Source organism: Balaenoptera acutorostrata, chromosome 6, assembly GCF_949987535.1.
Source record: "Balaenoptera acutorostrata chromosome 6, mBalAcu1.1, whole genome shotgun sequence".
Taxonomy (NCBI): Eukaryota; Metazoa; Chordata; class Mammalia; order Artiodactyla; family Balaenopteridae; genus Balaenoptera; species Balaenoptera acutorostrata.
This window is the reverse complement of record NC_080069.1, coordinates 67,855,625-67,871,675: the sequence shown is the minus strand read 5'-3', so window position 1 is coordinate 67,871,675 and position 16,051 is coordinate 67,855,625. Positions and strand designations below refer to the sequence as shown.

Sequence of the window (16,051 nt, the reverse complement as noted above, 5' to 3'; positions counted from 1 at the left end):
TGGTCAGATATTCTTTTCACTCAGCCTTCAACACTTTAGTAACTGTTGAAAGCAAATCAGGCACACATGCTTATGCAGTAAAAGAGGGGAGGGTCAATTTAGAGTTGCTGTTTGTCAGAAAACTATCCTTGTGGACTTGAGCCTGAATCTTCATGGGAGATGACTGAGTAGCAAGAAGAAGAGGAAATATACAAAGGAGGAAGAAAGGGCCACTTCACACACAGCCTCCGTTAGGGGAACGGAGTAGAGGGCAGTGCTGTTTCAGGACTGACCTACCTGAGCGTGGCCTGGACCTGGAAGGGGATCGCCCCTCTGTGGCCCTGGGCTTGGTAAGACTGCCCTTGATGTCACAGGGTGGCAGGGGTGTGTGGTGGGAGTGGGCCAGTGGGAGGTGCCAGTGGCCAGGGACCTCTGCAGCTGCCTGTGTGAGACAGCACAGTGACAAAGGTAGGGGTAGCGGGACAGCTGAGGACATTGATTTCTAAGTACATTGTGATAGCCCCAGGGCTCCCAAAAGATATTAGGGAGCCCTTGGGGGATGATCTGAGAAATAGGAGTTACCCTTTAGTAGTGCTGGTAAACACTTCTGCTAGACTAATGGACTGAGCATATCTTGAAAGGAGAAGTACAGAGACCAGTTCATAGAGAAACCCTGAATCGGAGGAATGGATCTAGTACATTTTGAAAAATACAGCTTTACCTACTGACAGTTCGAAATGTCAGTCTGATATTATTCAGTTAAAGATAGTATTTGTATTACAATCACCAGGATAACATCATTTTAGGTCTATGAGAAAACCACCCAAAGATGTACTTGGGGTTATTCTGTTTTCCTTGGCCTTCAAATTAGATCTTTTTCCCCCTTAGTTATAAAAGACTCTGGTTTTAAATAAAACACAACCCTGTAAATATCTAATTAGTGTGTTCATAGTTCATTAGTGATTCATAGTTTCTTTTTATTTATTTATTTATTTATTTATTTATTTATTTTTGGCTGTGTTGGGTCTTCGTTTCTGTGCGAGGGCTTTCTCTAGTTGCGGCAAGCAGGGGCCACTCTTCATCGCGGTGCGCGGGCCTCTCACCATGGCGGCCTCTCTTGTTGCGGAGCACAGGTTCCAGACGCGCAGGCTCAGTAGTTGTGGCTCACGGGCCTAGTTGCTCCGCGGCACGTGGGATCCTCCCAGACCAGGGCTCGAACCCGTGTCCCCTGCATCGGCAGGCAGATTCTCAACCGCTGCGCCACCAGGGAAGCCCCATAGTTTCTTAATGTTAGCAGAACTGTTTGCAATATTCCTTATATCTGAAACAAAAACACTGTCCTAAAGGTTAAATGAACAGTTAATAATTTCAGCACACCAGTGTGTACTTGAGGGTATACAATGGTAGGCATCTTATTTGGTGGTTTTCAAAGGACACAAAGAAGTGTGAGACACATTTATATCCTCAAAGAATTAAGAATTAGCTGCCTAACTGAGCAGTGGTGGCGCAGAATAGAGTGCTTGGCTGTAAAGCAGACACTCACTATAAAAGGTAGGTTAAAATGGATAATTTGTTTGAAAATTTCTGGGTGGTGGTAGGCATTCTCTCCCTCACAGAACTCAGTGCCTTTCCAGACAGAAGTGATTTATGCACACCACACAGCAGCTAGCTATGGAAAGTAGTAGATGATACATACTACATGAGAAATATAACGGAAGGGCTCTGGGAGGACGGAAAGGGGTAGGATTGCCGAGATTTCCAGTGGTCAGAGAAAGCTTCAAGGAGGAGGTGGAATCTGGGCAAGGCATGGGAAGATGGGATTTGAAGCAGAATGGAGGGGCTGTTTATGGTGAGGAGTGAGGTCAGAAAACCCCTGTGAGGGATAGAATAATTCATAGTCCAAACTGTGGAGAGTGGACTGCTGCTATATGTGGCTGTGGCTAAACTGTGTGTGTGTGTGGGGGGGGCATCCTGAAAGTCAAGCAGTAAGGAATAAAGGTTTTTATCCTATGATAGTGATATGAGGTCTGTAGCTGCCCAAGGAGATAGACAGTTTAGTTATGGTAATGGTCTAGCTGGGGCAGATCAGGGTTGGAATTGAGGTTTTGCTGCAGGGAGGTGGACATGAGGCTTTGAGGGTGTAGAGTGGATGGGACTTGTGACTGGCAGTGGAGGCAGAGGATGACAAGTTAAAGAAGGGATGACTCTGATAGTTCCAGTATGGGATGCTAAGGGCAAATGGAGTTCTGAACTGCAATGGGGAAGCTGGGGGAGATAACCAACTTAAGGGGGGAAATCACAAATTTGATCTTGTTTGTTGTGAGTCTTTTGAAGTGATAGGATACTTTCATAGAAAAGTCTAGGAGGTGGTCAGAGCCATAGAATTAGAACTCCCCTGACTGAGGTCACTAATTGTCTGTAATAAACCCCTATGCATACGGACCTTCTAGCTTGCCTCTATTTAGTCACCAATTCCTGCTTCAGATAGATTTTAAACAAGTGAAGGAAGTGACATGAACTGATTGGCTACATGGACTAGAGAGGGTAAGGCTGAAGACTAGCTAAGAGGCTGCTGTAATGATGTGTGTGACAGAATGGTGCCTGGACCAAGGCGGTTGTAGTTAGGATAGAGAACTGTAGACAGGTTCATGAGATTTCTCTTGTATAAGTTACAGGTGGAGCACATAAAACTTGGGGATTGATTAGATAGGGGAGTACAACCACAGACAAATTCCGTTTCTCTGGGCAGTTAGATGAGGACCTCTGTAAAAGAAGCAGGTCTGTCTTGAAGATGCTGGAGGATTAAGCTTTGGACAAATTGTGTTTGAGGGCTGCTAAATGGATTTGTTCAGTAGCTGGTTGGTTTTTGAAGTGCGGAACTCAGAGGGACACACATGGGATGGAGATATGGTTCAGCAACATGTGGGTGATCTTGAAGGCTTGAGGGAAGGTGGTTCCCTCAGGGAAGAATGTGGAAGCACTAAAGCATGGCGCCCTGGGGAACGTTAGGCAGCCAGAAGGTAGGTTTGGCAAGAGCAGAAGGTAGAAAAGCACTGGAAATGACTTAAATCATCAAAGTCAAGAGAAGTGAGTGTTTAAGGAGCTAGATGAAAATTCCAGAGAGGACAAGGTAGGTAAAGACTAAACAACGTGGCAACCTTTGTCCAAGCAGTCATAACTGAGTGTGATGGGAATAGGATCCAGATTGAGCTGGACTCCAGGGTGAATGGGATAAAATGAGGCAAGTACTGGAAGTGGTGTGTGTAAAGGGAAGAAAAGAAAGTAGATGGGTGGTAGCAGGATGAAGGAAGGGCCCAGAGAAGGTATTTTTTTGAGGCAGAAGATATAAGCATGTCTAAATGCTGATGGGAAACGGTCAGATGGGTGGGCAGGTAGGCAGTATTTTTATGCTGTTACTTCCAAATAAATGCTGAGGATTGTTTAATGTTTCCATGAAGTAGTAGAATTTACTAGAAGACAGAAATTAATAAAACCTTGTATGTTAGAGCAGCAGGATTTCAAACGTCTTAAAAGCATACGAGTGATTCAGGTTTTTAAGGGCTTTTATTCCCCCCCTATGATTGCTCTCGTTCAGGACATTCTGTTTCAGTTATATTCTGATAGTTGCTTATATTGATTTTTTAAATTGTTTAGATGAAAAATATTAACATTCTTATGAAGCTGGAACTTTTTTCTGGTTGACTTGTATTTATTACCTTTGTTTTTCTTTTTATAAAGAAATTAGATGGTACTTTTCTTTGCTGGCTGCTGCATTCATAGGAGCTAAGTTTTTAGGGCAGTTATATCAGGAACTTATTTTTGCTCCATGCCATTTAAGTGGAAATTAAGTGCCCCAGTCCTGCCCATCTACCTTGAGCACACTTTGTCCTTCACAGGGTAAGATCCAGGGGGGATGAAGAGAAGGCAAGGCAAAATGGGGAGACCATACTAAAAGTATAGAGTCCTGTGAGAAAGATTTGATTGAATTAGGTATTTGAACGGATTAGGAAGTTGAAACTGGTAGAGTTGATCCTGAGTATGCCAGGCTGACCCTGTAATTAGGAAATGAGGTATTGGCTTATATAATTTCTTACCTGTTCTTCCAATTTCCCACTTTCATGATTTTTTCTTCTTGCTGTATCCTTCCTCTCCTTCCACATCTTCCATCCTGGAGGGTCAGTAACATGATTCATCATTTTGAGAGCCACAAAAGTCAGCACATACTTTCTGAGCATCTGCTTTTCTGGTGCTTTGTTCTACGAGAGACACTGGTCCTTGCCCCTAGGGAGGTTGAAAGGAGAGAGGGAGGCAGAAAGGTAAAAAAATTAAATTCTGAGTACCATGGTGGAAACCTGTCTTCTTTGTGGTTGATAGAGCAAAAGGAGGAGTGTGGAACTCTCCCTGGGGGTGACTCAAGCTGAGTGGAGAAAAAGGAGTGAAGGTTTTGTTGGCTGGACAGAGATGGTAAGGGTGTGTAAATCCCAGAAATAGGGGAGGGAAAGTAGTGGAGGTATAAAGTAACAAAGGCACTGGAAGGGCATTCAAGTGGTTTGGTAAACCAAAGAGCAGGATTTGATTGGGACATTGGTCAGTAGGTGCAACTGAAGAGGTGTCAGGATTGCAGCACGTCTGTGTGCCCTGCAAAAAAGTTCAGCTTCTATCCTTCAGGTAAGTCGGCCACTGAAGGCCCAGGGTTTTGTCATGATCAGATCTGTAGTTTGCAAAGATGACTTTGGCGCACCATGGAGGGTAGTTTGGAAGGGTACAACAGAAGGTGGGTGCCCACCTGTAATGGTCAGTTACAACTTAGTGACCTGAAGGCCAAACTGCACTGAGGGGACACACTCAGTGCCTTATAAGTCATGTGTCTAATTTAAAGAATTTTTGATATATGTATAATGTATGGAAAAAATCTTTCTGATGATTAGCCTCCAGAGAATTTTTACTAGAACCCTTTTAAGAGATGTGTTTACTATGTGTTGGCAATGTGATTTTTGTCATAGAGTTGTGAAGATCAATTGAAAGACTATGTCAAGTGTATTTTTTATCCTTATATTTATGTTTATATATACATTTATATTATGTTTTCTGTGAGCAGATGGTTGAATTTCGGGTTAATGAACTTTAACTCTGATACCATTTTTTAAAAAAAGAACCTGGAGATATAAATATCTCCATGTCCAACCCTTACATGAGTGCATGCCTGTGTGTGTATACACGTGCATGTGTTAGCATGTATGTTATGCTTGTCTGGGGCATGTATGTGTATGTGTGTGTGTGTGTGTGTGTGTGTGTCCTTTTCTGGGTATATTTGGCAACGTAAACCAGGGATTAAAAATTGCTGAGAAGTGGCCAGTGTATAAATATACGTTGGGTGATTGTCATTTAGTTATGCTAAAATTTTATCTTCCCAATTCAGTTGGAATAATTTCATTAACAGTGCCTGAAGCAACAGGATATATGGTTGAATTTTCTTTTAGAGAATTGCCTAGTTACAACGGATCCAATTAAGTTCTGCATATGTTATCAGTGGCATTAAATGCAACCAAGTGTGGTGTTAAGTAAAATGAGAAGTTATTTTAGTAAAAAAGTAACTTGTACTTAATATATATTGAGCTAGTAAACAGCAAATGTAGGTCTGAAGAGTAACATATTCTTTTTTAAAACATGAAATGGGGCTTTCCTGGTGTCGCAGTGGTTGAGAATCTGCCTGCTAATGCAGGAGACATGGGTTCGAGCCCTGGCCTGGGAAGATCCCACATGCCGCAGAGCAACTAGGCCCGTGAGGCACAACTACTGAGCCTGTGCATCTGGAGCTTGTGCTCTGCAACAAGAGAGGCCGCGATAGTGAGAGGCCCGCGCACCGCGATGAAGAGTGGCCCCCGCTCGCCGCAACTGGAGAAAGCCCTCGCACAGAAACGAAGACCCAACACAGCCAAAAATAAATAAATAAAAAAAAATAAAAATAAAAAAATAAAGGAATTCCTTTAAAAAAAAAATGAAATGATCATTTAACTTGAGATTATTGTTTTAAAATTTGTTAGTAAGTTCACAGTAAATAAAATCAAGTATGTAACTTTTGAAAACACCAGGAACTAGAAATGAGTAATACTTGAAGACGAATTTCTGTTTTCTAAGGGTGAACAATTATTTCTTTCTTTTTTTTTTTGGCTGTGCCACATGGCTTGCAGATCTTAGTTCCCCAACCAGGGATCCAACCCAGGCCCCGGCAGTGACAGCACCGAGTCCTAACCACTGGACCACCAGGGAATTCCCAACAATTCTTTTTTCTATAATCAAGATTTTAAAAGTCACATAATTGTGAAATAAATCAAAGCTGCCTTTTTTATGGCTGGTAAATTTTTATTTAAAATCTATTTGAAAAGTACAGTGTTCTTAGAAAGGTTTGGTGGAGATATAAATGTTACTATAATAATTTCATGTTCTATCCTGCTTGTCAGTAAAAACATTTTAAAAGGTTTTTATTTTTAAAGAAAACTTTTTTTTTCTGGACTTCCTTGGTGGCGCAGTGGTTAAGAATCCGCCTGCCAATGCAGGGGACATGTGTTCGAGCCCTGGGCCGGGAAGATCCCACATGCCGCGGAGCAACTAAGCCTGTGTGCCACAACTACTGAGCCCGCGCTCGAGAGTCTGCGAGCCACAACTACTGAAGCCCGCGCACCTAGAGCCTGTTCTCCACAACAAGACAAGCCACCGCGATGAGAGGCCCGCACACTGCAACAAAGAGTAGCGCCTGCTCGCCGCAACTAGAGAAAGCCCGCACGCAGCAACGAAGACCCAACGCAGACAAAAATAAATAAATTAAAAAAAACAAAAACTTCAAAAAAAAATTTTGCTTAAAAACAAAGGCCAAACTAACCAACTGCAAAACAAAAAATATACAACCAAAAATAGCCCTGGATCGCTGGGGTGCTGTGAGTGTTACAAGGGAGGTTCTAAACTCCATGCTGTGGCCAGGTGCCCCTTGTCCAAGCAGTTTGCTGGCCTTGGGCCTTTGTTCCCTAATGTGTAAAATGTGGTTGGAATGGTGAGCTGGGACATTGAAATAGGTGATTTAAGTTTATTTTTCTTCTGTTTAGTGTCCAAGAGATACAGTTCTGTGTTTGGTTCTCTAATCTCTGCTTAGTTCATCTAAGTGGAGTTTGAGGTTGACCTTTTTTTTAAAATAAATTTATTTATTTTATATATTTTTTTATTTTTGGCTGCATTGGGTCTTCGTTGCTGCACGCAAGCTTTCTCTAGTTGCGGTGAGTGGGGGCTACTCTTAGTTGTGGTGCGCGGGCTTCTCATTGCGGTGGCTTCTCTTGTTGCAGAGCACAGGCTCTGGGCATGCAGGCTTCAGTAGTTGTGGCACGTGGGCTTAGTTGCTCCGTGGCATGTGGGATCTTCCGGGACCAGGGATTGAACCCGTGTCCCCTGCACTGGCAGGCAGATTCTTAACCACTGAGCCACCAGGGAAGTCCCTGGGGTTGACTTTTTTTTTACATGACATTATTTAGGAATAGATGTCCTTAGGATACTAGCTGAACAATTATAAATCTAAAATTTTTATTTGTGTTTAAAATTTTAGGTATGCAATACCCCCAGAGCATGGAAAACGACTGGAAAGACTAGCTCAAGGTAAACTTGCTTTCTGTTTCTCATCTAGATAGGTTTTTTGTTTTTGAGGTATTGGGTTGGCCAAAAAGTTCCTTCAGTTTTTAAGTAAAAATAAAAGACACATTTTTCATTTTCACCAAGAATTTTATTGAACAACATATTCACTGTTTTGTTCCATTACCTTCTGCAATTTTGGGGGCAACTTCATAATTCCATCTTCCCAAAACTTTTTATCTTTTTGAGCAAAGAACTGTTCCAGGTGCCTTTTACAGTCTTCCCAGGAATTGAAATTTTTTTCATTAAGAGAATTTTGTTAAGACTAAAATAAATGGAAATCCGAAGGTGCAACGTCTGGTGAACACCGTGGATGAATCAGAACTTCCCAGCCAAGCTGTAAGTTTTTGCCTGGTCATCAGAGAAACATGCGGTCTTGCGTTATCCTGATGGAAGATTATGCGTTTTCTGTTGACTAATTCTGGACGCTTTTCGTCCAGTGCTGCTTTCATTTGGTGTAATTGGGAGCAGTACTTGTTGAAATTAATCGTTTGGTTTTCCGGAAGAAGCTCACAATAGAGGACTCCCTTCCAATCCTACCATATACACAACATCACCTTCTTTGGATGAAGACCGGCCTTTTGTGTAGTTGGTGGTGGTTCATTTCACTTGCCCCATGATCTCTTCCATTCCACATTATTGTACAGTATCCACTTTTCATCACCCATCGCAATTCGTTTAAAAAACGGAACGTTTTCGTTAGGTTTAAGTAGAGAATCGCATGCGGAAATACGGTCAAGAAGGTTTTTTTGCTTAACTTATGTGGAACCCAAACATCAAAACGATGAACATAACCAAGCTGGTGCAAATGATTTTCATTGCTTGATTTGGATATTTTGAGTATGTCGGTTATCTCCTGCGTGGTATAACGTTGATTGTTCTCAATTAATGTTTCTATTTGATCACTATCAACTTCAACTGTTCTACCTGACCGTGGAGCATCGTCCAGCGAGAAATCTACAGCACGAAACTTCGCAAACCACTTTTGACACGTGCAATCAGTCACAGCACCTTTTCCATACACTGCACAAATCTTTTTTTTGCATTTCAGTTGTGTTTTTAGCTTTCTTGAAATAATAAAGCATAATATGCTGAAAATTTTGTGCTTTTTTTCCATCTTCAATATTAAAATGGCTACACAAAAATTCACCAGTTTTGATAAGCTTTTTTTTAAAATGCACTCCTGATATGACAGCTGTCACAATACAATCTAACAAAATTGTTTCGAATGAAGTTAAAGACAACTAAGTGCTACTAGAGCCATCTTACGGAAAAGACCTAATGAACTTTTTGGCCAAACCAATATTTTTACAGTGTAGAATATCACTGTGTTAATTTTATTCTTTTCAAGTTATTGGCATTTAAGTATTTCTCTCATTGAGTAATTTTAATTTTTTCACATTAATGTGTGCATATTTTTCCCAGTTGCATAATCTTCATGATTATTTTAGTTGGCTGCTTAGCTTTTCGTCAACTGATTGCACTTAACCTATTTTGGTTATTTCCAAATTTTTTTCTCTTTTATATAGTGTACTTAACATCACTGTGCCAATAATATTTTTTCTTCCTTTAGTTGTACCCTTGGGATAAATTCCAAGGAGTACTGATGCTGCATCTTGGGCTGTAGGTGTTTTATGAATACTTTTCATGTTGCCGTATCATTTCACCAAAGGGTTGTGTTAAATCTCTTTTTTGACCCCCTCATTTTTATTTGGCCCCCTGGGCCTGAGAGTGCCTGAAGTATGAAGGTGAATGTCCCCAGCTAACTGGATGAGCATGATATTGTATGCCTTCTTAGACTGTTAAAATTAAACATACTTTACTGGAACTTGAATTTTTATTTTTTAAGGCTTTGTCCATCTTCTTTTTTTCTTTTTCTAGTTTTGTTGAGATGTACTTGACATATAGACGTTATAAGTTTAAGCTGTTCAGCCTAATGATCTGACTTACATACATCATGAAATGATGACCACAATAAGTTTGGTGAACATCCACCATCTCATATACATACAAAAATAAAGAAATGGAAAAAATTTTTTTTCCTTATGTTGAAAACTCTTAGGATTTACTCTTTTAACAGCTTTCGTATATAACATTCAGCAGTGTTAATTATATTTATCATGTTATATATTGCATTTCTAGTACTTATTTATCTTATAATTGGAAGTTTGTACCTTTTGACTGCCTTCATGCAGTTGCGCCTCCCTCAACCCTGTCCATCTTCTTAAGGGCCAGGTTGAGTCATTCTTCTGGGAACTCTATCAATTGCTTTCACTCTGTGACCACTTGTATCTACAGAGAGCACCTTCTACTCTTCTTCCCTGCCTTAAAGATACGCTAGGCAACCTTGTTCTCATCTGCTCCCGCAAGGGAGGAGAATCATATTTACCCCCTGTTACCCTCTTTTTCTGTTTTGCTAGCCACCCTAACCAAGGACGACGTAGACTGGTAGTGACTTATTTCCAGGGGAAAGTGGAGTTCCACTGAGTGACAACTGAAGATAAGACAGAATGTCTTATTCAGAATGCCTTTATTCAGAATTGAATCCTCAGGGAGCATTGTCTTTTCAGTCAGGTGCTGATCTAAGTTTCATTGGTATGTTAGGTTTGCCTTCTAGTAGAAAAGGAATTTTGTTCCTGCATTATGTATGCTTTCATTTAATAATGAAATGGGGACACTGAGAAACCCCGTCCTTTGACTTGACAGTTCTGAACAGAAATTGTTAATGATATCTAAAAGTTACTTTCCTCCAAATTAGAGTTAGAGTATCACGTTTGTAAGAATACGCATTATTATAATTTTGGCAGGCTAATAACTATAAAGACTTAGTGTTTTCATAATGTAATACATTATAGTAATAATAGCAATGTAATTGTAATCTTGAACTTTGTTAGGGACTATTTTCATGAATATTAAGGTGGGTGAATCCTGGTTCTGGGTAATAGATTAGAGCACAGCTTAGAAAATGATTACCATAATCCTTAAATACCCTGGCAATGAACTTTGTGCTAAATCTATATGCTGTGAACTATCCTCGTCCCTGTGATAATTATTCTACCATGTTCTGTTCACCTCATTGCCAGAGAACTTTTAAAATGGAGCCAGTGTAAATTTTACGGTATGGACTCACATGCTAAAGTTTTTGCTATAAACTGTCTGTAAACACTTTGACGGAAACTGTCTGAAAATGACATTCCAGGAAAATGGATGCCATTTGCTTAATCAGTAAGAGGTTAAGAAACCTGAAGTTTGAACGAGAACTTTAAACTCAATTACATATTTTTTGAAAACTTTTTGCAGCATTATTTTGAGAAATGATTCAGGGAAAAGACCCTATAGGACAGTGGAGGATTTCTATCTGCTGACCAGATGCCAGCCAAATTAATTGAGTTCTGCTAAGTAATTAAAATGATAAAATAATGCAGTAAATGAGATGGAGCATTATAGGTTGTCTAGGTCAAGGCAGCACTTGATACATAAAATGAAAAGCAGCCTCGGATATTTTCCATTATCTTGTCTGAACATCATAATTATCACACTTGCCTTTTATGCATGAATGCTTTCATCTTTGGTTTCTATTGAAATCTTGATTGACTGTGGCACCTACAAATATTTTATCTGAAAGACGTTATGCCTGCATCTAAATAAAGCCAGGAGTTTGATTTTGCCCTTCAGCTGCTTTCTCATCTATATAGGTTTTTTTCCAATATTATGTAGACATAACTGTAATAAAAAATCTCAAGTGAATTGTTGCAATTTTTATACTTGTTATGTTCGCCTATAATGCCATTGCATTCTCTCTAATTTTTGGCTTGACACAATTGAATGGAAAGTATAAAGGAGAATAGAGATATAATATTAAATCATAAATGACAGTTTTGAAGATTTTCAGTTTTAAGAATGTCTAAATCTCATCTATTTTAGAAATAAGACAATATCTTTGTGGTTCTATTAAGTTAAGCAAGATATGGATTAAAGTAAATTGGGAGCAGCTAAATTTTTTTGTGAGTGACTGTATTCCATTGGTCTCTCATTGTTAATAAAGTGCTAATATTTAAGAAAAATTGAAGATGCTTTACTTTGGTCAAAATTTTGGTTACTGGGAAAAGCATATGTGAGTTAGGACTTTGTGCAGCAGATTTTGGAAGTGTGAATGATCAGCAGGAATTTTGTTTTAAGTGACAGTATGGTAGAGTTAGTTGAATACACTGGTTCTTTTGGAGGCTTATATTTACTTGTAACAGGTGTTTTCGTTTTGACTCCTTAAAAAAGCGACAGTAAAAAGGAACGGATGAATCATTGTTATGAAGGATTAATTTAGCTCAAGTTTTTTTAAGCAGTTAATTTTGGTGTGTGTGTGTGTGTGTGTGTGTGTGTGTGTGTGTATGTTTTTAAATGACTAGTCATCTTGAGTTTAAACCTGTGGAACAGAGTCTTAGCCTGATTTGCAGGGATCCCTATTCCAGGAGGTGGACAAAGGGTCTGTGGGTGGGGTGCAGGCAGTCTGTGGACTCTCTGAAATTATATTCACAATTGGGCATATATGTGGATTTCTGGGATGCTATCATCAAATCCATTAAGAGGGTTTGGTCCAAAAGAGATTATGAACCACTGCTATCAAGAGACTAGAAGAGTAGCATTAAATAACAAGTCACTTTAATTTTATAAACATTCTAAATTGACCCGTTCTCATACCTCTGACTTGGAATTAGGAAATGTACTTTTATCAGCTCTCAAAATGATAAATACATTATTCCCTTAAGCATTCATTTACATGATAGCCTGAAAATATTGTATTAAAGTACTTGGTTTTGAAAGGATAATAAATAAAATACCCTTGATTATGAATAATCAATTTTAGGGGGCCCCTAAGCCCTAAAAAATGAAAAAGTCCAGTGATATATCCTCTGCCTTCATGCCTAGCTCATGCTTTAGGCATGGAGATCAATGTGTGGTGTGTCAGGGTATGTTTATTTTCATCTTACTATCAGTTGTTACATTAAGAATGGTGAAACAATCCCTAAATTTAACTTCCTCATATTTTGATGTCAAATATCACACTGTGTTTAATTTTGAATATTTTATATCCAACCATGTTCCTAGTAGGATTTTAAACATTGGACAGTAATACATAACATACACCAAGTTAGAGTAATTAGAATGTGTGGTGAAAGACAGTTCTGAGAAGTGACAGGTAGGGAATGGGGAGGAAAATTCAGGAAGGGAATGCCAGCTAGCCGGGAAAGATTACTATGGAGGGAAATTAAGAGTTCTTTGATTCTGTGGGGGGTGTGGAGGGGGGAAGCTGAGCCAGGAAAATCCTGTTTAGCTTGACTGATCTGTTTGTGCCAAAGTGCTTGGCCTGAGGCGTCCTGGGTGACTTCCGCGTGTGTGGTCCATATGCCATGTCAAGGTGGGAAAAAGCTGGAGCTGAAACAAAGCGGTCCCAGGAATGCAGTAAAACCATATAATGGTCTATAAACCATGTGTAATGGTCTATATGCCTGTTAAATTAGGTGGAAATTTTAACTCTAAGTGTTCTGCCAACCAGTTTGAAGTGGAAAAAACTTTCCCATTACTCACTGCACTGTGTTCAAGAGTTAAAAATAAGGCAATTGTTTAGGAGAACCACCATCCTTCTCGATACCACGGTCAGCATGAATTTCTCCTGGCGCCCCTCCTGGAGAGCTGCATGGAGCTTTGTCTCTCCAGTAGAGATGTTGATGGATTATGGGACACGTGGAGCAGAGTGAAGCCTGCAATGTGATAACTTTCTACCCAATTATTAATTGCTCAGCAAACGGTAGGAAAAACAGAGAGGTCAACTACAGCTTAAACCTCTAATGTTGACCTCTTAACTAGGAATGTGGGTAAAAATACCAGGTTTCTCCCCACATAATGTAGCTCATTAGTTCTTTTCATTAAGAAGCATGTTAAGAAATTTCATATGTGAATCAAATACATCTTTCTAAAAGTATTTCCCACAGAAGCATTCCTTCCATATTCTTTTCCTATGTCCTTTTCCTTACCATTCGTTTATATGGCTACTATATTTTTTAAGCCTCATATCAGTCGTATGAATATTGCAAAAACCATTACAGGCCTACCTCATTTTATTGTGCTTCGCTTTATTTCAAGTTGCAGATAATGCACTTTTTTCTTTTCTTTTCTTTTTTTTTGCAGATTGAATGTTTGTGGTAACCCTGTGTTGAGCAGGTCTATTGGTTCCATTTTTCCAACAGCATTTGCTCACTTCTTGTCTCTGTGTGACATTTTGGTAATTCTCACATTTCAAACTTTTTCATTATTATGTTTGTTTTGTGATTGGTGAGTTGTGAAAAGATTACAACTCACGAAAGTGTTAGATGATGGTTAGCATTTCTAGCAATAAAGTATTTAAAAATTAAGGTATGTACATTTTTGGGGCATAATTCTATTGCACATTTAATAGACTACAGTGTAGTATAAACATAATTACATATGCACTGGGAAACCAAAAAAATTCTTGTGACTTGCTTTACAGTAATATTTGTTTTATTGCTGTGGTCTGGAACAGGCGGAACCTGCAATATCTCTGAGGTATGCTTGTATAAAACTCTATCAAAGCATACTTGGGTAAATTTCAATTATATTCAAATTAAATTGTCTTAAATCTATTGCTAGTATGGACATACACTCTACATGTCTGATTTCTCCATCTTTCCCCTCTGCTTCCCTCTCTTTTTCCTTTCTTTCCTAAGCAATTAATAACTAACGTCAGCTTCTCCAAACTAGTGTTTGTATATCCATAGAAAATGTTACTGAACTTTGATTTTTAAATTTTTTTCCAAGGCTAAAATTTTGTTGGTTTAATAGTAGCAGCATGTGTTTGTCATATGAGATTGGGATTCAAAAATAATTGCTTAGTTAGTAATAGCTAATATATTAGAAAATGTAAACCAGTTGACAGTTGGCAAAACTTCTTATTTGAAGGAAAGAACACGCTATTTTTAGAGTATATCTGCTCTATTTCTAAAACAATTTAAAAACATTTAATAATTTTTTAGGTCAGATTAATTGAGGTAAAATGCACTTACAATAAAAGCCACCCCCTTTAACTATACAGTTTTGTGAGTTTGGACAAATATATACAATGGTGTAACTACCACCACTATCAAGATATAGAACATTTCCAGTACCCCCAAAAGTTCTCTTGTACCTTTTTGCAATTAATTCTTCCCCCCAGCAACCACTGGCAGCCACTAATCTGATTTCTATCTCTAGAATGCCATAAAAGTGGAATTATACAATGTGTAGACTTTTCTGTCTTGTTTCTTTCACTTAGAATAGTGCTTCTCACATCTGATCACTTTTATGTTGAATACAGGACATCCTTTGACGTGTATAGCACCTGGTTCTTGAGGGGGCTTATGTGATTCTGTACTTCCTCATGCTATAAAACTCCCAGCAGAACTTTGGCAGTCTTAGCAAATGTTATTGTGGGATGCTTTTAGGGTTTCAGGGCTCTATTGGGATTGCTGGAGTACATGTTCCTTATCATGGTGGAAATGGAAGATTTGTTGAACTAACATGATAACTAGAGTCAACATGGTGGAAATGAGTAACAGGGATAATAATAATGGCCACTATTCATTGAATGTTACTATGTGTCAAGTAGACTAAGTTTTATTATTTTTTTTAATTGAGGTAACATTCACAAATGTAAAATAAACCATTAACCATTTTGAAGTGTACAATACAGTGGCATGTTAGTATGTTCATATTGTGCAACCATCACCTCTATCTAGTTCCAAGAGATTTTTATCACCCTAAAAGGAAACCCTTTATTTATTTGTTTATTTATTTATTTATTTATGGCTGCGTTGGGTGTTCGTTGCTGCGCGCGGGCTTTCTCTAGTTGCGGTGAGCAGGGGCTACTCTTCCTTGCGGTGCACGGGCTTCTCACTGCGGTGGCTTCTCTTGTTTCGGAGCATGGGCTCTAGGCACGCAGGCTTCAGTAGTTGTGGCTCGCGGGCTCCAGAGCACAGGCTCAGCAGTTGTGGCGCACGGGCTTAGGTGCTCCGAGGCATGTGGGATCTTCCTGGACCAGGGATTGAACCTGTGTGCCCTGCATTGGCAGGCGAATTCTTAACCACTGTGCCACCAGGGAAGTCCCAACCCTATATTTTTTAATTGCTCATGCTATATTCCCTCCCACGCCTCCCCAGCCCCTGGCAATTAGTAGTCTGCTTTCTGTCTAGGTATTTACATATTATGGATATTTCATATACATGGAATCATATAATATGTGATCTTTTGTGTCTGCCTCCTTTTATGTAGTGTTCTTCTATGTTATAACTTACAGCAGTACCTCATATTTTTTTATAGCTGACTAATATTTCATTGTAAGGATATACCA

At 39.3% G+C, this 16,051-nt stretch overlaps 1 protein-coding gene across 9 annotated transcripts in view; it reads left to right on the top strand.

Annotated features, from left to right (window-relative positions):
* KDM4C (lysine demethylase 4C) overlaps positions 1–16,051 on the top strand; it is a 409,893-nt gene that overhangs the window by 92,908 nt on the left and 300,934 nt on the right. For all 9 annotated transcript variants that reach the window (XM_057548130.1, XM_007189029.3, XM_007189030.3 and 6 more), the window contains one exon: positions 7,571–7,620. In XM_057548130.1, the coding sequence (XP_057404113.1) occupies positions 7,571–7,620 (50 nt within the window). The remainder of the gene's footprint in view (positions 1–7,570; positions 7,621–16,051) is intronic.